The sequence below is a fragment of the Lepisosteus platostomus genome, chromosome 11 (assembly GCF_059453375.1).
Source record: "Lepisosteus platostomus isolate fLepPlt1 chromosome 11, fLepPlt1.hap1, whole genome shotgun sequence".
Lineage (NCBI taxonomy): Eukaryota > Metazoa > Chordata > Actinopteri > Semionotiformes > Lepisosteidae > Lepisosteus > Lepisosteus platostomus.
The window spans coordinates 13,195,985-13,222,597 of NC_142621.1; the positions used below are offsets into that span (position 1 = coordinate 13,195,985).

General features: G+C 35.8%; 2 protein-coding genes across 2 annotated transcripts; both read right to left on the reverse strand.

Annotated features, from left to right (window-relative positions):
* Positions 1–10,751: 10,751 nt before the first annotated feature.
* On the reverse strand, positions 10,752–15,875 carry rgs4 (regulator of G protein signaling 4). The gene is made up of 5 exons (XM_088598489.1): positions 15,721–15,875; positions 14,822–14,929; positions 14,159–14,220; positions 12,132–12,298; positions 10,752–11,773 (listed from the first exon to the last, which is right to left on the reverse strand). The coding sequence occupies exons 1-5, from the start codon at positions 15,762–15,764 to the stop codon at positions 11,525–11,527; spliced, it is 630 nt and encodes a 209-aa protein (XP_088454615.1). The 5' UTR covers positions 15,765–15,875; the 3' UTR covers positions 10,752–11,524.
* A 3,962-nt stretch (positions 15,876–19,837) lies between these two features.
* On the reverse strand, positions 19,838–20,137 carry LOC148652021 (histone H4-like). The gene has a single exon (XM_088597588.1). It carries the CDS (start codon positions 20,135–20,137, stop codon positions 19,838–19,840), a length of 300 nt encoding a protein of 99 aa, XP_088453714.1.
* Positions 20,138–26,613: the final 6,476 nt, after the last annotated feature.

A 26,613-nucleotide genomic window follows, 5' to 3' on the forward strand; every position in this document is an offset into this window, starting at 1 on the left:
AAAGCGCTTTACAGGTAATGGGGACTCCCCTCCACCACCACCAATGTGCAACATCCACCTGGATGATGCAACAGCAGCCATAGTGCGCCAGAACGCTCACCACACATCAGCTATCAGTGGGGAGGAGAACAGAGTAATTAAGACAATTCATAGATGGGGATTATTAGGAGGCCATGATTGGTAAGGGCCAATGGGAAATGTGGCCAGGACACAGGGGCCAAACCCCTACTCTTTTCGAGAAACGCCCTGGGATTTTTAATGACCACAGAGAGTCAGGACCTCGGTTTTACGTCTCATCCGAAGGACGGCACCTGTTTACAGAATAGTGTCCCCATCACTATACTGGGGCATTAGGACCCACATGGACTGCAGGGTGAGCGCCCCCTGCTGGCCCCACTAACTCCTCTTCCAGCAGCAACCTTAGTTTTTCCCAGGAGGTCTCACATCCAGGTACTGACCAGGCTCACACCTGCTTAGCTTCAGTGGGTTGTCAGTTGTGAGTTGCAAGGTAATTAATTGCAAATACAGTATATGCTTCCTTAAAATTTGGTACACCCTAGAATTAAAAAATGAGGATACTCTTGAATTCCAGTGAGTCAACATGGCATTTTTCCTGTAAATGTTTTAAAGAATATAATTACCAAAGAAAAACGAATCCTAAAATGAGGATTAGCCGCAAATACCATTGGAAACTGAATTTGTAGGTTTATGTAAAGCCTTCAGAATTGGTGGTTATAGGAAAACACACATAGTATTTGTTGCTTACAAAAAGATAACTATACATACTATTTATTGTAAAAACGAAGACATCCAAAATAATTTCATGTTTCACCAAAGTGTTTCTATTTTTCTATTCAGAAAATGTTTGGTCAAATTCTATTAAACAAAATTAATATGGGCAGAATACGTTTTATATTTTAATGTATCGCTTATAAAAGACATACAGACAGATTTGCTATGAAATATTTCTCACCAAGCTACCCTTTAAGAACTTTGATGAACGTTTTATTTATGTAGAAGCAGGCCTCCACGTCAGTATTTTTTTTAAATAGCAAAATGCAGAGAAAAATCATTGAAAGATTTTGCTGTAGTACATTTTGCTGATACCAAGCTTGTGCAACATGCCTAAAATAAAACATTCAAGCAATGTTTTCTTTACCTGTGTATTTTGCAATATTCAAATAGGATTCTCTGATAGAAATCTAATATATAGTTAGCATTTTTCTCCAAACAACTAGATCTCCCTTGTCCTTATATGATCAAACATATACAACTACAGTACTGTATGTTTTAAAAATTACAAGTTCTAAAGACTTATAGTACTGTATCTGATGTACAGAGATGTCTTAGGCATCCCTACGTTAATCTCTTTTGCTTACATAAAATACTTTAGTGTGATGAAATAATGGTCAAGGAGTAAAAACACAGTATTCAAATTGCATAAGTGTACTTTAAAGTATCTTATTCTAGATACAAACTATGACTGTTGAACCACTTGGTCAGATTCCTTGTGTCCTTGGTCTCGCATATAAAATATCATCAGATTATTGGGTACAGAGTTTGCCTAACTATATTTTCATTTAAAAAAGATTTGATTGCACCTTCTATCCATTTTCTAATCACTTTATGGAATTCAAGATTGCAGGAGACCTCAACAAGCAATAGGTGGAAGGCAGGGTACACCTTGGATGGGACACCAGTCCATCTCAGGGCAGACAAACGGACACAAACACGTATAGACTCACACCTCACTCCCAGAAGCTAGTTAACCTACCAGCTCATTTTTGGACTGTGGGAGGAAATCAGCGCAGTTGGAGGAAACCTGCAAGAACATGGGTAGAATATACAAAAAACATGCACATACCACTACAAGAATTGAACCCAGGGCTGCGAGGCTGCAATGCTAACCAATTCACCACCGTGCCACCCTTTTGATTGAATTGCTGAATAAATTCCTGACATTCTTTAAACTGTAATATATTTTGTGTATCAAATACATTGTTCTTCCATCTGCCCGCATAGATAATTAAATCTATTATCAGAAAGCTCACAACCAAAGTTGATCATTATTCTGAATGTGTGTAGTTTTGTTCTAACACACATTTGCGATAAAAATATCCCTTCATGAAACACACAAGTTTTCAATTTTTAAAACTTTTTAATTTACTGTATAAAGCTAAATTAAAAAGAACACCTTTCTTTTATTTCTGCTTAACTCTTTCATTCATTTCTATGTAAAGATTCTTTCTGAAGGAATTCAATATGAAAAAATCTCACATTTTATAAGAAAGAAGAACACAAAACATCTGTAAAATATTTAGATGAATAAATGTGACATACTGTGTTTGTTAAAATATTTTCACCATTTACCACTTAAGATATTGGTTGGTTAAATTAACGTTTCACTGTGGTTACCACAGGTAGACACTACCTGTGTCAACAGGTAGAGGCAGAGTACCTCTTCAATTCAGACTAGCAAACAAACTGTTCATTTTATGGATGGTTAATGGATTGGTTTATGTCTAGAAATGGAAGAGTAGTAGAAGATATGTTAACTGTATATTTGAGGGACGGGTGGAAGTTGGTGAAGTGACTGGTCATTAGAGTATGTGGCAGTACCGACGCAGTCATCAATGTATCGCTTGTAGAGGTAAGGGATAAAGCCAGTGTTGGAAGTGAAGAAGCATTCTTCTACCCAACCAACAAAAATATTGGCATAGCTGGGTCCCATTCTGGTGCTCGGGGCATATCTGCTAACCTTCTGGTAAAAAAAGGTTATTGAATTAGAAGGCATTGAGTGTGAGTACCAAGTCCGCAAGACAAAAACGGGTGTGGGTGGGTGGATCGAGCCCTGTGTGTTTGTCCAGCGTATGCTTGAGGGCTGTAAGACCGTCATTGTGGGGAATGACGGTGTAGAGAGATCTGATATCTCAGTTATAATAGTATTTTGTAACCTACTGTACATGTTTCTCTTTAATTACAATTACAATTTTCATTTGAATTGTCATTGCCATTTATGTGAAAAGTAAATCCCCCAAATCATCTATTTTCTGGACCACTTTAGATTTTAGGATCTGAAGTGTGTTAAAATCTACTGAATGAAAAATAAATTGGTCTGCTCTTATGTCTTACAGGGATATTGTAAGAATATAAAAGCCAATATATTGTCCTCTATTTTAACTGTGCTTTGTATTTTAATCTATTTATTTATCTATGTTTCCATTTATAAATAATTGCTTAATGGCAACAGAAAATATTTATATTAATTAGTATGATTAAGGTTTCCTTTTTCAAGAAACTAATGAACCATTGTCTTAGGCACAGTTTAGTAAGCCATCATATCATAATTGGTAATTAATTACAAATAATTAAGAATGATTAATTTAATATAAAAGAAAGGCTCACATGTATTTCTTCTATCTTGAATTTGTATTTATTGTAATCTTTACATTATATTTTGACAAACAAAAACCAACACATTTGCACTGGAACTTGTAGTTGAAGAGCATGGATACATATGGGAAAACTTAACTCATTAAAATACCTCTTTGTTTAGAAATAGCTTGCTCGTAGTTTATAAACAGAAAGCAATGGTGGTGAAATTAATACCACCTATCACAGTGAAGAGTTAAAAGCATTCACAATTTTAAAATGTTTTTAGTTAAAGTATATAAAGAATCTGAACTGCCATTATTTCAGTTGCCTGATAATTTTTAATATATTAAAAACCCTTATATTGATTCAAATCAGCCACAGATGTCCTGTGTTTAATGAATACTATTAGTATTAGTTGCTTTTGGAAACACTCTGGGTGGAATTAATATTCACAGCACAATGTAACATTTCTTCCAGTGTGTATGATAGATATGAAAACACCTGGGGGTATAAATTTTTTTTACCAAATAGCACATCTGTGATTTTGTCCAAAATTTTATTTTAGCGTTAAAAGTGCCCTCAAGTAATGTATTGCTAACATTTTTAGGTAACATTATAAGGCACAATTTAAAGTGTCTTGTTTGCATGCATTTACTCAGTCCCACATTTTCCTGAAGCTATTAGGTAAAAGAATGTAGTTTCCCTTAAGTAAAATGTATAACATTAAAAAAACAAATTAAATGACAAGACATATACACATTAAGCTTCAGACATTATCTATGAGCATGTTGCTGATAATACCTGTTGGACAATGAAGAAATTGACTTGTCATTTATTGAAGCTAATATTTATTTTTGCTTTGATAATATTTTTATTTTTAAAGTCATTTTGTTTATAGAGCTGTGATTTTGCTCAGGAGCAATGCCTGTCATATTTTATCTATAGCTGGGTGTTTGGAAAATGGTGATTACAGCTGTAGCAAGATTAAACTAGGCTGCATGTTCATATAGTAGCCAAATAATTCTGGGCCTTAGTATCCTATGCAGAATCATATTCTAGCAAAGACTTAAAAACCTGTAAAGCAAAGAACAGCAAGTAAAACTACGCTTCTATTCACAAATTCATTAAATTTTCCGCTCATATGTTAAACATCTTCTCTGAAGAGGCTGAAGACACTTCTCCTTGTGCTAACACAGCTTGGCAGATCAAAGAAACATTTTGTTTATTCATTGTACTTTTCATCTACAAGTAGGTAATTGATGTTTAAAAAAACAATAAAGAATAATTGTGGTACACCTAACAAAGTAAATGTTATTTACACTAAATTACATTTTTTTTTATTTTCCTTCACTGTAGCCAAATGTTTAGGTTATTAATGTTGTTATCAAGTGTATTGCAATATACTTTTTAAATATTTGCTTACATTTAGAGGCTTGTGTGAATTGAAGGAAACCAGCGCTCCTGGAGTAAACCCACACAAACATGGAGAGAACATACAAACATGTAGATATTACCGCTGAAATTGAACCCAAGGCCCCAGCACTGCTAGGCAGCCACGTTAACCACCATACTACTCCCATACAAATTAATCATTCTCAAGAGTCTCCATATTCCATAAATAAGATCACTTTATTGGCCATGTAACAATTTCTTATATTAGGAATTTGTCTCCATGAGACACACAGACAGGGAGAGAAGCTTGGGGTCAGAATGCAGGGTCAGCCATTTATATGGCACAGTTGGGGTTAAAAGCCTTGGTCAGGGGCCCAGCTGAGTGAGATTCCTCTGCTGGCTGCAGGATACGAACCAGCAGCCTTCCAGCCACAGGCACAGATCCTTAGTCACAGAGCCACCACACTGTCCCTGAATCCTGACCAGACTACTGTACCTTTCCCATCACTCAGTCCTAACTGCCCTTCACAACAAAGACAGCTGATCAGAAATGGCCACCTTACTTCAGATCAGCTATTGGTGTGGGGTCTATGGGACCCTCTCCACCATACAGCACTTCAGGCTTTGTTTCCCTAGAAGAGAAGCCTATTCCTCATATAGTGCCATCCAGTCCTTATGAAGCACTACAAGTTTACCACATCTGAGATTGGACAACATGCATTCCTTGCCGGAAAAACAGTAGACCCAGACCCAGGGGCACAGTGTGATGACTCTGATGACTCCCATACTGTCATCAGACAGGGCAGTAGCACGAGAGGCAACTGTCAGTCCCGAGCCTGCTATTGTTCTGATAACAGGATAGTAATCTGGGTGGTGATTGTTCCACAAATTATTTGTGCTGTATTCAGTTTTACAGAAAGAAAAGCATTATTGGAGTACTCCATAAAGGATGTTCTTAGGCAGCACATGAACTTAAAGACTATAAATATGATATATGCTTCCAAAGTGGGTTTGGCTCATGGGTTCCACACACAGAATTTCATTTCCTTCAAGCTTTCTTAACATATGACAATGTGAAGTCGTGGCTAGAGCTTTGAACATGAGGGTTACAGATTCAAACACCTAACCCTCAGCAAAAAGTAATTAATTCAAATTGCTCCACTTAATATTTTATTATATAAATGGTAACAGTCTCCCTGTTGTAAATATGAAATGCTCTCACTTAACTTAAATTAAACTATTGAATTCTTAATTACATTAACTATATCACATACAACTGTGGACGTGCATTATGTCGTCATCTTTAATTATGTGCTAATTCTTTTTTAACTGTTTTTTATAAAAACTGCGATTTTGTAAACAGAACACCTTACAACTCCAACTGTCAGACCTTTTGGATTCCTGCTCTTAACCTTTACCTCATTTTCATTGGAACCAGAGGTAGGCCTCTGAACCTCATGTTATTAATAATGTTTTTAAATTATTTTTAGAGCAGCTGGGAGAATTCTAGTCGGAGCCTCTAGTGGCTAAGTAGTCATATTACCTTGGTGAGATAATATTATTGAAACATTTAAATATTTTTTTAAATATTAAGTGGTATTTTAATCATAATCTAGTTTCAGATTTCAGTTAAGAAATGTGAGTACAACTGATAAAAAAAACGTTCTTCACCTTTTACTATATTTGTTCCCTGGTCATTGTCTGTAAACCCTCAGAGAATCCCTCTCCAACATGAAAATTTATACCATTCTTTATCGCCATGAGCAACATTTGATAGAAAACAAAAACTGTTGTCTTTTTATATGTATAGAAAGATGTTGGAACATTAGATAATAAACAGTAATAAGTTATAGAAGCAGTGGTGTCAGCCTCTTCTGACATCCATAAGCAAATGTAAATTTATTTTGATTTGACAATTGATAATAGGACAAAATACAAACAAAACGGGGCTTTTAAAAAGTGAAGAATATTTACAACAGTCACTTAGTCAACTTAGAAAGGCAAAAAACATGTAGGCTTTGGCAATACCAATCTAAACTACTAATGGTTAACTAGGGCACTAAGAACACTAATCATTTCCTAACAGAGGCTCTTTGGTTTAACTTGCAAACAGACCAAAATGATTTCCCGAATAAAGCTCCAGTATCCTATAATCAGATTTAGCCTAAAATATGAGTCATCTTTCTTTTATTTTCTACCCTAACTACGTCTAAGCCTTTCGTGAAAATAGATAATCTCTGTTGTGCTAATATTGTTACACTTCTGTCTTTCCTTATTTTCACCAAACAGAGCCAACTGGTGTCTGCACATCCCCCCTGTTTGTCAATGCAATATTAGCCATGGAATGTGGTTATAAAGTATATTGCAAATAAAAATGGTTAGCCCTGCTTGGCTCAGTGGGGAGGTGCTACACCCGCCATTTTGTGCTACTGTATATTGTGCCATGTTGCAGTTGAGGTGGCTGGCGGCCACAGTTCTGCCCTGCCTCGGAGACAAGTGATGCAGAACACCTGACTGTAGTTAGAGTTCTCATTGGATTGGGTGCTCTGAAGATATTTAGTCCCTGCACTGTTTATCCTCGACAGTCTGGCATCGATTTTCTTATTCCTGGTTTCCAGTTCCTTAAGGCTCCATCTGGGAGTTCTGCTTGCTTCAACTGTGCTGTCCAGAAGAATCCAGTGGCTGAGAGACGACTGGGGGTTGGGTCTGAAGCTGGAACCCAACTGCAACAGATGTCTCTGTCTGCTTGGTCCGGGTGGCACCTGGGAAATTGGTTCCGACCTCTTTGAGGCATTTCCCTGGAGGACTGCCTTCCAGGAGAATCTGCTGACAGGGCACACCTGGCCTGGTCTGTGGAAAAGACCACCCTGAGGGCATGAGCCTTGAATTGGTCCTCTCCTGTGCCCCTTGTTCGGACCAAACTGGAGTTTCTTGCCCACCCTGGAAGATCGGACCCCTCCGCACTGAGATGCCTACTGGACGAAGCACAATTCTGGACTTTGGTGGCTCATTCTTGTCCTGTACCTGTTTTCTCTAGTCTGCCTGAAGCCTGGGTGTCTCCAGGTCTGAAGCACCCATGTAGCCACTTTTCCTTGGGAACATAGCCACAGGAACCAGCTCAAATCCTGGTGAGAACAGAGTCCCTTGTTTCCGGACCAGTCAGCAGACTTTAGTGGACAGTATTGCCCTTGTTGTCTCTGCTCAAAGTACATACAATTGTTCACTCCACCTTGACTGTTCTTGGGTTTGTAAAGCCTACAGTACAGCCTCATTTCCTCAGAGAGTGGCACTCGTCATAGCAAAAAGAAATTATGTTTAACTTTGTTATAAATTATCCATCCATCCATCCATTGTCTGACCAGTGTATCCAATAGATGTTGCAGGGGAACCAATGCGTAACCCATCAAGCAACTTGTACAAGGCATGTTACACCCTGGACGGGATGCCAGTCCATCTCAAAGCACCCACAGACTCAAACACAACTCATACCAGGGTCAACTAACTCTTTCCAGAAGCCAACTAACCTGCCAGTAGGTCTTTGGACAGTGGGAGGAAAACAGAGCACTTGGTGGAAACCCTTGTGGGCACAAGGAGAACATCCAAACTACACCACCATGTCACCTTGTTTTAAATTATAAGGATTTGACATACTGTAATAGTTTTAATGCAACAAAGAAGAACAACTGTCAAGGTTAAACGTTTTTAATAGCACAGTTGAATGCTTATCAACAAAACTACAGTAAGTAGTAGTTACAGCATAAATGTGTGCATTTTGTATTGGAAAGATGCATTCACAACTAAATTAACCTTGCAGCTGCTGTTACAGGAATAGAAATAACTTTCATGTGTTTTGTTTTTCAAACTGAAAGACACAAGCGTTCATCCAGAAGTCAGATTGCCTTCTCCTCATTCTGCACATCTTACAATGGATGTCCTCCCACTGCTAAATGCAGTGATGAGAAGTATACCATCCCATGACAAGATGCTAGGTTTCTAGATGCTTCTCATACATAATTGTTTTATTTAACTGTAATTGTTAGTTTTCTTAAAGCACATACTTTGATATACTGTATACAGTAACTGTTTATATTAGTGGGCTGCTTTGTTTATTCTCATCAGTGGAATAAAATAAACATTGGAAAAGCCAGACTTAACAAAAAGATCATACTTTTTTTTTGTTTTGTTTTTTAACAAGATATGAACACTTCATAAATTACAACATAATACATTTAAAAAGAGTAAATAAAAATAATCTTTAAAACATAATAACAGTCCATATCTTAGGAACAGCAGTCTGGCAAAATGATTAGGGGTTTAGACTGTGGTCTATAAGGTTGGGGGTTCAATTCATGGGTGAGATGCTGTTATTGTACTTTTCAGCAAGGTGCAGTATATTGCTCAAATTGTAAACACAGAATGGTTCGATTAGGTCAACAGTGAGCAAAGTTAAGTCAAGCTAAGTTAAGAAAAAACTCTGCAAACTCACTAAATATCCTGATTCAGAAGAGTTTATTTTCAGATTTTCAAGAGTAGGATCAATATTGCCATTAGAAGCAAAAATGAAAAATAATGAAATATACTGTAGCACCATACAGTGTCTAGGGATAGTTAAAATGAAGACCACAAAAACTATATGAAACAAACTTGGTTTCTTTTGTTTTATAGACAGAAATTGTGTGCCACGGCTGGAAGACAATTCACACCTGTTGCTAATCAGGGTAGGGCTGAGAAGCTGCATGATCTACTGTACATGTTCATGGTAGTGAGTAAAGATCTGGGGAAAGAGACAGAGACCTGGATATGTGAAAAGAAAGGATTTTAAAGAAAAGAAGAAAGTGGGAAGTGGAGGTTGGATTTAAAAAAACTGAAAAATAATAATTTAACATACTGTTACTTACAGGTCAGAAAAACGATAAGTATGGGTGTATGATTTTCTGAAATTCGGACCTTTGCTTGGATTTTTATTAAATTTGTTATAGCAGTTTTTGCCGGAAGGACATTGAGGCTCTATGACATTAAAAGAAGGAGGAATTAATTTTCTTTTTTATAGGTTCTGTAAATGTTTCAGTGTCTTGCTCCTACATTATGTCTAACTCCTTAGGGGCAGGCTCATAAATTACTCTACTCACTATACAGTATCTCTAAAAGCCTTAATAGTAGAGTATCTGCTTTTTAAAATGTACCTATAAAGAAGTAAACACATACATTTAAACTCAAACCCAAACGACTTCACAGTGGTTGAAGACGTTCATACCACTGTCACTGCTGCAAGTACATTAAAATCATTTCACTACATCATGTAAAACAAGTTTTAAACAACAAAAGTAGTAGTGGACCTTTGCTTTATCAAACTTTATAAAAAAATATATATATACTATAAAGCTAACAACATCAATCAAATGATGAAATAAGTTATTAAATATTTTTTGTAAGACAAAACATACTATAAATGTAAAATTTTAAAAACATGAAGAACAACTAGTTCATTGTAACCTGACATTCAATTTCATATGTCTGACCATATATGTGAAATTACTACTATAAATTCAATAATTTCACATCAAGGCTTATATAATGTTATCTAAGACATGCAAGGTAAATTACATTTTCTTTAACATTTGGATTTTTCTAAAAATTGAAGTACACCCAATTTTAAGTAAAACAATAGAAATATATATTTTTCCAAAACAGTAACCACCAGTTTCATTCCACCATTACAATAATAACTCTTGCAAGAAAGCAATCATCATCATATTTCAGATTAATTTTGCTTCTTGAATAAGAAATTGATAACGCAAATGACATTTAATGCTAAATTGTTTTTATTTGACCTAAATCACATCTTGTAAAATATTTATTGAACCTTGCAAATAATAATATGGGACATTCCTGTTTGTCTGAAATCTCCAAAATGTAGCACTGTTTCAATTATCTAGATCAAAACATCTGCATAGGATTAGACACTTCTTCCAATCTATATCTTGGTTGTATTCATTTGATGTGATTTTAGTGCCTCTTGGTACTTAAACTAAGTACCTGCACACAGAATGTTTAAACAGACAGACAAGAAGGAAATACAGTCTCATGAAAAGAGTACCAACAGTATATCAAGTACATTAAAACTAAAACACAGTACAGTAGTTATATAGAGGACCATACAAGGCCTCTTCCCAGCAATGTTTTGAGATAAGTTGTTCTAACCTTTTGTGTTTGTTTTCCACATAAACAAACTGTGCAACATACAGAAGATCTTCTAAAAGTCTAAAACTCACTTGTTGTTCAAGCAAAATCGGTTCTAACACCACATGAAAGCAACAATGCTAAGGAGTTACATTAGGGTTCCTGAGCTGAACTTATAAATTCCTTCTTGACAAAAGTTCTTGTCAAACTGCCCAGTATGTATACTGTCTCCAAATTGAGTATTTAAAAGTAGAAAAAAAATGTAAAAAGTAGTTTAACCTTGTAGTCTGTTAATTCCCCTAATGTTTAAAAAAAATTATCTCAAAAACTGTAAAGTTTTAACTTAACACCAACTTTTATCATGAGTGACTGATGTTCCAAACTTTCCTCAAACTTTAACATTTAGTTTATATCCCTGATAATGCAGTGGAAGAAAAAAAACAATCTGGTCTGTTTTAGAAGTTAACTTTATCGCTTGTTGAATGTCAGCTTAGGAACCCCATCCCCACAGTGAAGTGCCCAATGACAGCAATGAAAGGTACAGAAAATCTGTTTCAGGTGTTTCAAGCCAAGGTATTTAAGCACATTGTGGAAGAAACAGACTGAAATCAGGAATATGATTTTTCCCTTTCTTTTCCATGCCACAAGAAGTAATGGTTCTAGTCTGCTGAATAAGGTCCTGGTAGTACTTTGACTTCAAGAAACGCCTGTATGAATCTTTTTCCATTAGAAGGAAGATCTTCTTTTGAGCTTCATCAAAGCAAGTAATGTTGGGATCCTCAATATTTTTTCTAGTCTCTTCTCTTGTGGAAGAATCCAAGTTAACCTGAAAAAAAAGAATAATGGGACATATATTGCATCAGGAACCTAACACAATTGACCATGGTATATGTAAATCTGCTGTTATTTTTTATCACAACCAAAAATAATATATCAGGATTAGCAAACACAAAACACACATTTATTTAGGATTCTCACTATATTTAAGCATGATCATACAGCAATTTCCTTTTTAATCTTTGTCTTTAAATTACTATAGTTAATATTTCACTGCAGAATTAAGGTAACAGTTGATTAACGATTCCTTGTTTCCAAAGACTTTTGGTAAGCAATGGACTATTCCGGATTGTGCAATCACTGTATAATAAAGCCAGATTGCTTTGGTTTTTCAGTTGGACACACACCTCTTTTTCAGATTCAACAGCAATATATAGGTCATAAATCTTCTTAGCTTTACTAGCCAGCTTTATTTGGGATGTTGTTTTCTTATATTCCTCGCAGGCCATCCAGAACTCTATGTTTTCATCACTGAATTCAGATTTGAGGAATGTAGTAAAAGCTGCCAGGCCATCTGGAAAAAAAAGAATTTTCTTCAATTTTATTTAGAATTTCTTTAGCTATTTTACTTGTGTTTATCCTGCTTTGTTAACATTGTCCTATTTATGCTTTCCATTAATATGAAATGTAGAAGGCTGCAATATAACATCTTTGCTCTTAGGAAAGCATAAATACTGCAATATCCAAATTTTGTTTTGGGTGGAAAAAAGTTTACATTTTTGAGAATTACAATACTGTAGCTGCTTTTTAAAAAGCACCAGCCTTTTTGATTGGGTTAAAAAACAATCAAAATCACTTAAACCAAAATCGATGTACTGTGCTTCTTGTTTTTTCCTAAGTGAAAGGAGGTCATCAGATCACGGCAAGATACTGTGCAAAAGGAAGGTCAGCATGTGACTTTTTCTCAGGAGGTCGATGTTCCTTAACAGCAGCACCACAGGGCTTATATCTGTAATGTTGCCAAAATAAACTAAGTACTCCTTCTGGGGCCACCCAAGGCTGCTGTAGTACACGTACAACACGTTGAAACCATGAGAACTGAGCACATACAGTACTTAGTTAAGAGGATCCACAGTGAGAAATGAGCTACAGGAAATTAAATTTATAATATTGCCTTGATATCCTATGAGTCTCAGCAACACGCAGACATTACAGTCATTACCCTAAATTAAGAATATCACAGAGGAAATATTAAGAGTCCTGCTATGCCACAGCTTTATTAGGTCCACAGTCATGCTCGATCAGGTCACTCTCTTGCTCTTACCGTGTTATATGGACAATACATTTTTTTTAATGTGCATTTTATATGCCTAATAGGCTAAAAGAGATTCAAAATTCAAAACATGAGCCAGTATATAATATATATTATGCTGAGACTTCAATCATGGAAAATAGGATAATATCTAAGAAATTGCATTCTGTTATGCAAAAATTAAAGCAGAATTAACATGCCACATTTACAATGGTACTGTAGATTTCTTATTCATTTTGCACTAAAACCAGGCAGGTGGGAAAGGTAAGACCTTAAGCTGCAATAATAATAATAATACAGATGGGGTTTCTTTTCCTGTTGTATCAAATCATTATTTAGCTGATAGCTTCATACCTCACTTATACACTTATAAGTACACTTATACTCTTACAGGTTTAGGCACTCTTACTGCATAAATAGATAACACACTGTCTGGGTAGAATGAAGAGTTTGTCATTTTACAATAATAAACAATTAGATTTTTAAGCAAATGTAGTGCTAAATGCAGTGCACTATATGGATAAAAGTAGTAAAAAATGAGAAAGTAGCAATAGAGACCTATGATTTCAGTTTTTATCATTATCATAAGAGTCCCTTACATTTATTAACCATTTTCCATCCTCATCCTCATCTACCACTGAAGTGCCACATCCCCCCGTGGGAGGTTTGGCTGTCACTGTGTACCAGCAAACCCACACAGCAGATCAGAAGAAGGAGTGAAAAAGTGTTTCAGAGATTGTATTAAAGGAGAAATTAAGGTAGGCCTAATTGTGCAAGCCAAAAGTGGAATTTAGCCAGGACACTGGGTCTAACACCTCTACTCTGGTATTACATCTTCTAATCTGCAATGTCTAAGTAGCCAGGACCTTGCTGTAAGGCCATATCCAATGAATATTACCTACTACTGTGTCCCTGTCATTGGTTTGGACAATTTATCGGGCAGCAAAGTTGCCACCTACAAGTCCAGTGACATCACTTTGAAGTATCCCACTCCATCCTTGTAAAGCTTCTAAGAGCTGACAAGATCAGGCCAGGAGGTAATAACGCTGCCATCAGACTATACAGTGGATAAATGGATACAGTCTGAATTACTCTTCTTTTCACTTTGTTCAAACTACTCACCTTCATTATTCACTAAAGATTCTAAGGATTCTCCCCATTTCTTGGCATCCCCTGGACAGGTTCTGTAAAAGATGTTCAATATTGTGTTTATAAGTATTCCATCTACTTTTCACCCAATTACCTAAATCTGATATACTGTCTCTAATGTTGTATCTGATTTTCCTAACAATATTTAGAATTTTGATCCTGAAGGAATTGAAAAATTATAGTGTAAAACATCATTGTGTTTTAATGTACCTTAAATCGATAAGAGTAATCATATCTTTATGGTCTTTACATAGTGGCATACATATTGACTAAAATTTTCTGTATTCAATTTATGTTTTTATCTGCCATTTATCTCATATAAATTTCAATGCGGACTTGTACAGTATTTATGTTGCTTTTCTGGTTCCTATAAAATGTATTGCAGATAACACCAGTGACACAACCTGCCACTTGAAAGGTATTAATAAAAAGTGTAGGGACAGAAAGGCAGGAAGAAGAGCAGGCAAATTTTATTATATATAATGTATATTGTTTGTGCTATGAAACCATCTGTCTTAAGGAGGTTTATTGCACCTCAGGAGAACTACAATGAATGTTTTTTTTTCTTTTATTATAATGGATTGTGCTCCTAATTGTGCTCCTTTTTTTGTTTACTGGATTTTTTAATATACTCACTTCTTTGGTCCAAAGGATTTCTCCTTTTTGTGGTTAGCATTATTCTGATCAGGCATCAAGTCGGGCTTCTGAAGAAGAAATCCGAAACGATGCTTCATATCTTTTGCACTGGAGAAAAAAAAATGATATAATGCCTGAAAACACATCCAAGGTTTCACATGGAGATGTGAAAATTATATATATATTATATAATGTGAAAGGTACTACTACTAAGTTAAAATCAAGAAAGCATGGCATTTATTCACAAATGAGAACAATTTCTTCAAATCTGTACTTATATTTGTATTCAGATTTAATCACACTATACTGCATTGCAGTATTTTGTTCTTTTTTGAGTATGGAATATTAACTTTCAGAACAATGAGGTACATTGAATTTTCGTTTTCTATCTCTGCTTATATATTCATAAACTTGGTCAGTACAAAGACAACCAATTTCAGATAACAGCATGCAAAACATTTAAACAGTGTTCTTAACTCTAAATCATTAAATCAATATTCCATTGAACACCACAGCAATCTACAGGGTTAATGCATAATGGCAGATCTTTTCAAAAGTTTGCAACATGTATGTGTTCTTTAAATAAAACAAAGCATTTTAAAGTTGTTAAGTTCTTACACAAATATTCATAATTAGCTTACCTCTCATCATCAGTCTCTTAAATGAGGTACAGTTATTTTCAATTTCACAAGTATTTCAAGGAGAAAATACCTCTTTAAAGTACAATAAATTGTTCAGTATTTTTTTTTCACATATAGTACTGTAAACTCAGAATGACAATGTTTGAAAAATATATTTTACAGTCTAAATTGTATCAACGGTATACAATTCCATTAGAGATGCTAGCTAAAAAAAACTTTATAACATTAATTAATTTTATAACAATAAAATTCTCATACCTTTTCAAACATGTTGCAGGAAGCGCTGCAAGTCCCTTGCACATTTTGACTTTGGGTTACAATTCCAGCAGAAAAGAGGAATGAACGTTAATCTTTTCCTTCTCTTGCGTACTGCTGAGCAGGGTGTCTCTCAATGCTTTACTGCATTTCCCTCTGCCAGTTTAGGTTTTATAGCTCTGTAGTCTCTGGGGTCAGATGGCCAGCCAATCATCAGTGTTCTCTTTAAACAGCTGTCTGCTGCCTGCAGTTGGGAAGACTGCAAAGGATAGAAAAAATGAAATAAAATAATATACCCAACTTAACAAAGCACAGCTGTCTTGTGTTTAGACCATACACCATAGAGGACAACAGGACAATCTGTTTGATCTGTAGTATTTTTTTTTCTGTGACAACTAGTGAAACCTGAGGCTAAAGAGGAAAATTGTTCCCAAAGGATCGATAAAAAGTTAACAGCCTAAAGATGACAGAAAGAAGGTAGTGCCCTGTTCACGAAGCTGGCAGTTAAGCCCAACTAAACCTTATTTATTGTTTTACATCACCATTTTAGTTAGAATAATACCATTATGGCAACTTTTTTTTATTTTTAAGGCACCCTTAAAATTAGTTTTCACTCCATGCACATAGCCTCACATACCGTAGATGGCCTTAATAACTACATGCATGGAATTTATATTTTCCACATGTTTGCAAACGTTTTCTCAAGGTGCTCCAGTTTCCTTTCAGAATCCAAAGCCATGCTAGTAATTTAATTGATTTCTGTAAAACTGGCCCTGTGGTGAGTGTGCCTGTTAGTGTCTGTGTGTGCCCTACAACGGACTGATTGCTTGCCGGGTTATGCTGCAGCTCTCCTACAACCCTGTACTGGGTAAAGTGGTTAGAAAATGAACAGATTTATTCGAAAAAATAGAAGTCAGGTATGCCTGTTGTAGGTGATAACTCTTCAGAAAAAAATATTTTTTTCAAATCTTAAGCGACGTACTTTTTTTAATAGATTTAGTTAAACAACATCAATTCAGTATTAAATCAGACCACATCTTGTAGTATCTTGTTATTTTATTTTTTTTATTTTATGTGTAGTACAGTCTCTGATATTTCACTAGAAAATAATATGCAGTATTAATTGTATGCACAATTACTTATCAACCATTTCCATTGGACTATAAATCAAATTTGTACTTATTTGTTCATTAGATGGTCAATTTGAATTTTCGTTCTGAAATTAAATTAATTTACAAGCATGTGTCATTTGATGAAAACATGGGTCAAACAGAAGCAGCGTGTCACATCAGTATTTGCTTAAAATTACTCCCTGTGTTCCTGTTTTGTTCATGTTCTTAAACTAAGATTTCCACTGAGTTATAAAATGAGCAAAGAATAGGGTAGTCTACCACATATTTGTGATAGTGCTCTAATAGTGTACTTTTTCCAACACACATACTGTACATTTAACCTACTGAGAATAACATTACAAATAATATACTGTAGGTCAGCTTTGCTTAGATATCCCTTTCATGAAATACAGCTGTTTGATGTAACAATATCATGGGATCAATTTTGACCTTTTGTGACAAGTACTGGGATTGCAGTTGATCTAAATGTTTTGTGTTAGGATTAAGTATTGTCTTAGAAGATATTGCAAAGTCTGGCCATGAAGAATAAAGAAGGCCATTTTTAGAAGAATAAAGACACTGGAAATACATTAACTCGTGAGCTCAACTGGAATGCCAAATGGCTTCATAATTCAAAATTGTTCTGAGACAGGTAACATTTCTTTATCCTCAGCCACAGTCTAATAAACCATAACAATGAGCACAGATTGTGAGAATTTCTTATTAATTTATTTGACCCATTGGCTGGCATCAACTCTGGCCATCAGCACTTTAATAGAATCAGACTAACTCTCTAGTGCTGAGTGGTATTGAGATACCTGGGTGAGGAAACAAGAGTCTGGCTGTTGTCTGACAAGACAACTGGAATCTTTCCAGTAGGTGAATTGAGCTAAGGTATTTCTGCATAGGCTATGATAGAATGGGTAATGTAACCCATAACAACATAATTGAGTACAGATCTACCAATTACAAATATCTGAGAAGATATTAAATGACAAAATCAGACAGCTATCGAAGTGTGGTAAAATTATTTTTTTTAAAAAAATTGTGAGCATGTTGAAAAAGCCTGACCTGTCCATATTATCCAATTATCTTGGAGCTCAGTAGCTGCTTCATTTCCTAGATTCTAACAGTTTATTTTATGCACACTAATAAGTATGACAGTCACGAATGACCCACTGAAGAAATGGGAGGATGAATCCTATGCGGTACCTAAGGGACTAGGCGAGAGACTAAGTCCGAGTTGAGAGCCAAAGTTCGTAGAAAAAGGTAGCAGAGTAGGTTTCCAATCCAGAAGAGGGCAAGGCTGACGTCGTAGTCGAAAAGGCAGTTCCGTGATCAAAAGGTGAAGGTCAATCAAGAAGGCTTCCAAATCCAAAGGGACAAGATAGTAGACGTAGCCAAAGGTGAGCCAAAGCCAAGGTAGGTAACAAAGAGCAAGAAGGAAACAAAAACTAAGGCAAGGTAGGTATACAAAAGAACAACCAATACCAGGCTAAGATCAGAGCGTTCAGAGTACTTTTAAGTACTGTGCAAGGAAGAAGGTGCATTGATTGAAGAAGTGTCGTGGTTGGCCGATTTGCAGGGGCGGTGTCGTTTGGCAGAAGTGCCCAGGGCTGGAGTGTAATTAGTGCGGCTGCGTTTCCAAGCGAGAATGTGCTGAGTAGAGGGCATAACAGACAGAGTGGATCGGTTATGTAAATTGATGCAAAAATCAAATCAAGAAGCATACTGTATATCAAATCCAAAATTCATGCTAAAACGAGTAAAAATCAATAGGCTGTTCTCCTGTAGGAAAAACAATAGACAAATTGTCCACTCGGTACTACAGGAATTTAATTAGGGAAATTGCCCATCCTTTTTGCTAAGAGAAAGTAAAGTCTTGCGTATAACAACACTGATATACGTAGAAGTGTATTAGAGCGTTACTAATAATTAGTAAATATCTACATATATCTCATTCTTTTTCTAAATGCATTTAATCTTTATGCATGAGACAACTATTTTGTTTTATTTATTGTAAATATACAAGTATTTAAAGTTTGCAACATATTAATCAGACTGACTTATGCAATTGAGTTTTTACAGTAATGAGCCTATTTTAATTTCTGATATTTTATAGTTAAATGGAATGGAACTTCAATTTGATAAATAAACAAGTTGAATTGTAGTACCACACAAAGTGTGGACCAGATATCCACTAGTGACTCAGCAGTGGGTACTGATCAGGACACTAAATGAGGATCAGCAAGCATTTCCTTAGGGAACATTTTCAACCTGTGACATGACAAATACAAAACCTGAATTACTAACAAGCAGCAGCTGTGACCAGATTTTGCTTTTGTTTCTGAAGTTCCAATGTTCCACTGTGTTGTTTTGATTCATTACAAGGTATTAACAGGCACGTTAGTAGCATATACTTTAAATGCTGAATCACAGCACTTGTCTGGATTAGCCAGGAAACGTAATGACCTCCCTTGGCTTTGGATATTTCCACATTATTTGCTGCAGCAGACAGCATATTGAGTTTTTATACTGCAAGGGCACTGATGAAACCGGGGACAACAATTAAAATGTTCTTCTTAGAAACTAATAATTTCACATTTTGAATCCAAGCTCTTATAATTAACAGCGTTATAATAATAAACAGCGTAAACGTATAATAAACAGCATAAACAGCGTTAACGAAGGGTGTACTGTGCTTTTTTTTTAATGGATTTAACAATGGGTCCTTACTATTGTTCTTTATTATATTATTGTAAGTAGTGGACTTGAAGATTCCAGTTATAGAAACTGCAGGTTACTTTACTGGCTAACAGAAGCAAATATGATCTTATTTCACCATTACAAGCATTTAAGATTTTGTGGTGCACAAAGTTTGTAGTACAAACGTTTTCATGAGGTTAAGAGAAATTATACTGTGTCGTGTCCACAACTGGTAACTTGAAGAAGTCAAGTTTTGGGTTTATACGTCGGGGTCTGGTCCGGCAGTGAAGCTCCGCTCCTGTTTAGCCTCCGAAGCCTCCCTGGCGCTTCAGCGCGTACACCACGTCCATGGCAGTGACGGTCTTCCTCTTGGCGTGCTCGGTGTAGGTGACGGCGTCGCAGATGACGTTCTCCATGAACACCTTCAGCATCCCACAGGTCTCCTCGTAGATAAGCCTGGAGATCCGCTTCACTCCACCACGGTGAGCCAGGCGGAGAATGGCGGGCTTGGTGATTCCCTGGATGTTGTCGCGGAGAACCTTGCGGTGACGCTTAGCGCCTCCTTTCCCGAGTCCCTTTCCGCCTTTGCCTCTTCCAGCCATCTTCAAGTGACCAGTTGTGAACACGACACACACATCCAGGTGGATGCTGCACATTGGTGGTGGTGGAGGGGAGTCCCCATTACCTTTAAAGCGCTTTGAGTGGAGTGTCCAGAAAAGCGCTATATAAGTGTAAGCAATTATTATTATTATTATACTGTCAAATATTGGTATCCCATAAACTACTGTCATTCTTGATGATATAACACAGTTTCCTAATGAGTTCGAAATTTGTGATGCGCTGACATTTTCATAATAGAGATGTTTCACAGAGTCCTCAATATCCATGGCAATGAACTACCATCAGGGCTAGGAGGCAACAATGCTACCTACTGCCTCACCATGCCACCCCACTCTATTGTAAATTATTAATTTATTTAATTTAACCATGTACGTCAGTTGAGAACAAGCTTTCATTTACAGTGGTGACCTGAATGTCTGTGTACAGCAGGGCATTTGTTGGAGTATTTGTTGGAGTCTTAAGTCCTAATCACTACTCTGTAAAACACCTGTATTGCTATGGATAGGCATTTTGGATAGTGTCTAAATGTTTTGGTCTCATTTGAATTAATTAATTATTAATGACTGACCATGATACACTTAGGTGACTTTGTTACACAAGGAATAAATCATCTAATCAGTGAGAGAGTTAATCAGGCACAGGTGATGAGGTGACTTAACTGATTGAATATCAAACCTGGTAAAAGTCATACCAAAGGAAGCAAAAGAAGAACAATAAAATAATAATGCATTCGCTTTTTGGGAGACACTTTCTATAGTCTCTACAGTGTTCTCCTGGCCAGCATTAATAGTCCTCTCTCAACAGACATGATTCCAGCAGTTTTTTAAACTGGCAAGAGTTCAGTTCCAATTAACATCAGGTCTATTTAAAGCCTTCCACTTAGTTGAAAAGGTAGCATTTCAACAGCTACAGTTTAAGTAAAAAATAAACAAAATACAGTATGTGGAAGTCAAAGTAATACATTAGTCCAGTTCCGGACTTTTTAATTCTGCTTATTGAAACTCTGGGTCATGACATTTTTTACATTAAAAGTGACTTAGACATTGTTAAACTGTTCTGAGCTGATTTAGTTCATATTTACAAAAGAGACAATATTTTCTTCTTTTTGAAAAGTTTGTACCAGAAATGACTAATAATACATGTGGTGCTCTAGAGGGAACCAATCTGGGTCCTTTGTTATTGTCTCTAAATATACTTCTACTTTTTGTATACAGTATGAGCATATAGATTATCCTAATCTTGATCAGGAAATAATTACTGGTTTAAGTTATATTCCTCGGGTGAATAGCAAATGGAAAGGAGATTTATCATTACAATGCCTCCAGATTCACCCTCTGCTGAAATTTTTAAATCTCATTTAAAAACATTTTGAATTAAGTTTTAGTTGTACTTTATATTTTCTATTTGTTTTATGTGTTTTATTAAGTTTCTGTACATTCTATGTGTATGTTTCTTTTAGTTTTCTGTAAAGTGTTTAGGTTGTTTTGTCATGAAAAGCTAAATTTCTAAATAAAGATTATTGTTATTTACTGTACAGTATATATCACTACTGTACAAGAGGCCATGGACATTGTCACCATCACCATCTGCTTTTGTTTTTATTTTCATCACTGATTACTTGTCCCTAGATAGCAGATTAGCAGAAATATAGTTGAAGTGTCCCTGAACTTGTTAACAAAGGATTACAGTTTGTGCTCTTTTTAATTCTATTATGTACCTCTATTATGTTTCCTTTCTTTTCCACAATGGGAATTTTTAAAATGTCATTTTTTATTGTAATAATTCCTCTGTAATAATTTACTCTGTAGTGAAGACAAAATAATATTTTTCTTTAGAAATCTAAAAAATGTCAGATTTAATTTGATTGAATATTAAATTAATATAAGAATAATCAAAAGATCTAATGATCTAAATACAAAATACTGTTTACAAAATACAAAGTACAGCAGATTTTATCATGTGTATAATCGTTCATATTTATATTTTTTATTTTTCATATTTATATATTATATAAACGTTACTCTGAAATAATAAGATTAAAAAAAGGTCTTGACTCATACATGTATATCTTTACTTGAAAAAAAATATTAAACACCAACTGAATTTAAGAACTGAATATTTTGGAAAGTATGATTCATTGTGTATCAGTGCTTCTAATACCTCAGTTGTTTTCATTAACAGACTGTGATGTAACTCTTTTCTATTTGCCAAAGGCACTATTTGTCAATATGTTTGACATTTCAATATGTCAAAACCTGTCATGGAATATTTATATACAATATAAATAGTCTGCAATTTGCATTGTTCTACTCTTTTCACTCAGTGGTTTTCATTTTTAATGCAGAAACACAATTCTCTGGTAATATTCCGCTATAAACGTAACCATTTTGCTTTGCATTAGATGTTAAGTTTGACAGATCTGTTTTTGTAGTACATAAAGTTGCCTTTTAGTTCTATGGATGTCTACAGTGTACTCTCTTTCACTAAATTGCTGATGCTCTTAACAGTATACAGTATAAAGTGGCTAAGACTCTCACAGCACTGTATGTACAGTGTTGTATTTGTGTAAGAGCTTATAGCCTTCTACAACATAGGCTTACTTCACTTTCTGCTCTTTTAAGCTGAAAAAAGACCAGTAGATGAAATATTATAAATATGTACACTTTCACTTTGTATATTTAAATATACAGTCAGCATTGTATCAAGTAACTAGGACTGACTTGCTGTGGATAAAAATATAATATTAGATTGTCTCATTGTTGTTGATCTGTGATATCATATCCTTATACTGTATATGTATTAAATTTTGTATTATTCCAAACCCAGAAACTGGACTGCAGGAATGAATCCCCTTATTTTTTCCCCCCACACATGTTCACCTTTCTAACACCACATGGCGTGTGAGTGAATGCTACACTCTGTCTCCTATCCCTGACTATCACAACACAACTGTAAGAGATTAAAGGCAATAAACCCCATGAGCTTTGCAACCTGATTCTAGCTTCTTCCTTTTCCACTCTTCAGAGAATCACTGAAGGCAAAAAAAGGAATCCAACTACAATATAAATTTAGAAATATATTTCAGCTCAATGCAATTAACATTTAAATGTCTTGGCTCATCCTGACATAGGACAACTAATTAAATAAGAAAAACATGTAAAAATACTGTACATCCAGTAGCTAAGTACTCTGACATTAATCCTAGTCACTCCTTCTCCTAAACAAGCAGATTACAGCACATCTCACAGCCCTGCCAGTACACCTGGAATGTCATGTCATGTCATTTACAAAACCGCTTAATACCATATGGCGTCGTGGGAAGCCAGAGCCTACCCGGCAAGCAACGAGCGCAAGGCAGGGTACACCCTGGACGGGACCCCAGTCTATCGCAAGGCAAGTGCAAGCCAATCATACATGGGGAGAATTTGGAGGCCACAGTAAAGGCAGAGGGGGGACAATTACACCGGGGTAACTCCCTACTCTTATCGAGAAATGCCTGGGGATCTTTAATGACCTCTAAGACCTTAGGACCTTGGTTTAACATCTCATCTGAAAAACGGTGCCCATTACAGTATAGTGTCCCCACCACTATACTGGGGCATTAGGACCCACACAGACTGCAGGGTTGGCGCCCCCAGCTGGTCCTACTAACACCACTTCCAGCAGCAACCATAGCTTCCCAGGAGGACTCCCCTCCAGGTACTGACCAGGCTCAACCCTGCTTAGGTTCAGTGAGTAGCCAGTTGAGAGCTGCAGGGTGATATACTGTAGCTGCTGACTATACCTGGAATATTACCAAATAATTCAGATTATCATGCAAGGATTTTTACATTAATAAATTGAACCTGCACTTACTATAAACATGACTTTGTGTGGTATTGAATATGTATGAACTTTTATGCATTCCACAAAGATATAATGCTTCATACACTAGTAACATAAAACATGAGCCTTCTCCTTTTCCTAAGGGCAAAACTGTTATGTAAACTTCTAAATAAAGTGATGGTGATTATGTCCTAAATGACTCGGAAGTGGAAAGAACAATTCTGCCTGTTTGAAAATTGGCATAATTACTTATTTTTTATATCTAAACTTTCACATTTCTACATGCCTACTCTTTTTCATTTAGGCACTTGTTATATACAATATTACCATCTGTATTTACTAGGCCACCTTTATAATAACATACTAGAAAATAAATCAGCTAGAAATATGTATCTTGACAGATAATCACCACTGGGATAGCTATTCTGTACTATAATACTGAAGCACCATGTTCTTCTATACAGTATTTATGATGTGAAGATCACACCTGCATATTATAATAAATTTTCTGTGTGCTTGTGGAGACAGGCAATTTTCTGAACATATTAGATTAATCATATTAAATTATGATATCGCACAATGTATCCTCACATTTAGTTTAAAAAAGAAAGCTTACAGCTCTAATAGTCTATGGAATATAATTTAATTTAGGAGTATTTCTGAACTAACAAAAAAGAAAAAAATAATAAGAAAAGCACTGGAAAATGCAACTAGATGTTGATTTGCTAACATTTATTGGGCTTCATTTGATATATAGATCAGATCACATTATAAGCCATATACAAGTTCTTGCATTAGAACTTTGTCTTTTCACATACCCCAGCTTGCTCTCTCTGAGACACACAGACAGGGAGAGAAGCTTGGGGTCAAAGCGCAGAGTCAGCCATTTATACAGCGCCCCTGGAGCAACTGGGGGTAAGGGCCTTGCTTAGGGGCCCAACGGAGTAGGATTCCTCTGCCAGACACAGGATTTGAACCAGCAATCTGCCAGCCACAGGCACAGATCCTTAGCCACAGTACCACCGCTCATATATATACAGTACAGTACTGTATGTACCAGCTCTCTCTGTCCATGTCCAACTAACAATGAAAGCATGGACCAAAAAGACAACATTAACCTTTAGTAAAATACACACAATTCTTCTTGGCGCTCTGCTTTCCTCTCACAGTCTCACAACATACTGCTGGTTAATTGGTTTCTGAGAAAATTGATCTTGGTGGAAGTGTGTGCATGTTTGTGTCTGTGTGTGTTCTGCAATGGACTGGCATGCTGTCCAGGGTGTATCCTGCCTTGTGCCCATTGCTTTCTGGGATAGGCTCCATCACCTCACACAACCTTGTACTGAATAAAAAGGTTAGAAAATGATTGGGTGGATATTCCATAATGCTGCACAATATTTGGATTTAGTCCATTATTGAAGATTCCAAGTCACAAATAAAATAATCAACAATTTAACTCTCCCTGAGTTGGTGGGCATGTCATTTCAAATATTAAAAAGCAAAATTTACATAATAGATATAATATTTTAAAATCACTTACTACAAGGGGGATGGCATATGTAAGTGCTGTTAGTTATTAAGACCATGAGATGTTCTATACGGCTTTAATGGGTCTACTATTGTACAGCAATGAGTGATTCAAGAAAAAAGAAAATTACTTATGAAAGGCATGGGTACTGAAAGTTTATCAACACTATCAACACTACAAATGTAGCTTTTATGCTTCATTTCCCCTATATTTTGCTTTTCTTCATTTCTCACCTTTTCAGACCTTTTGAGAATAATTGCAGCGATGAAAAGATACAAGCATACACTTTAACACTTTAGATTAGGCTATAAGATAACATTGCTCCTTGAATGACGCACCTGCTAGCAACATATTATGTACAGGAAAACAAGCTGAATTTCAATAAGATTGTTCAATGAATCTAATGATAAATCCAGATTCTCTTATGATCTGTTTGCATTAATCAGTTTTTTTATATCAGTAAATAAAATAGATATAGTCTTGACTGATAATTGTAACACACTGTTTCTAAGAGAATGGCACATTAAACTCAGATTATTTTCTGTCAAATAGACAAATAAATTCACTTGTTTAACCTGGGAGAAGAGGACTTTTCTTTTCTACCCTGAACATCTAGGCAACATGACCTATCCATAGGAGTTCATGATCATACCTTTAATGCTAGATAAATAACACTGACACTAGTGAATATGTCCTTCCTCCCCACATGTATAATCTTCTGCAAACAGCATTGATGATGTATTTAATAATTCATGAAATGTTAAATTAAATCCACTCTTCCCATGTGCCTTAATAAATATGCAGACTATGGTTTTCCATACATGTTCATTGGCTGATGATGGGGTGGTTTTAGTTCTGTAACACATTTATTGGTAATTAAATAATTTACAGCACTCAAAAACATTAAAAATCAAGATGGGGTAATGGCAAACCCTTTGTTGACTCCAAAATGAGCTAAGCTTTGAAATCTACCAAGGTGCAAATCTTAGCAAAATGCAGTTCAAGTCATGCAGCAATGGAATGTCTCAAGGCTGACAATGTTTATTGCTAAATGTAGACACTGACATATTGAAAACTGGAAAACTTACATTGTGTTCTACAAAA

Bases quoted from the DNA above. Each gene is read 5' to 3' on its own strand.
- rgs4 (XM_088598489.1), bottom strand. From the start codon at position 15,764: ATGTGCAAGGGACTTGCAGCGCTTCCTGCAACATGTTTGAAAAG. The intron at 14,930-15,720 runs GTATGAGAATTT...TTTTTTCTCCAG, and splicing joins CCTGCAACATGTTTGAAAAG to TGCAAAAGATATGAAGCATC. The intron at 11,774-12,131 runs GTGTGTGTCCAA...CTTTTTTTTCAG, and splicing joins CTGTTGAATCTGAAAAAGAG to GTTAACTTGGATTCTTCCAC.
- LOC148652021 (XM_088597588.1), bottom strand. From the start codon at position 20,137: ATGGCTGGAAGAGGCAAAGGCGGAAAGGGACTCGGGAAAGGAGGCGCT.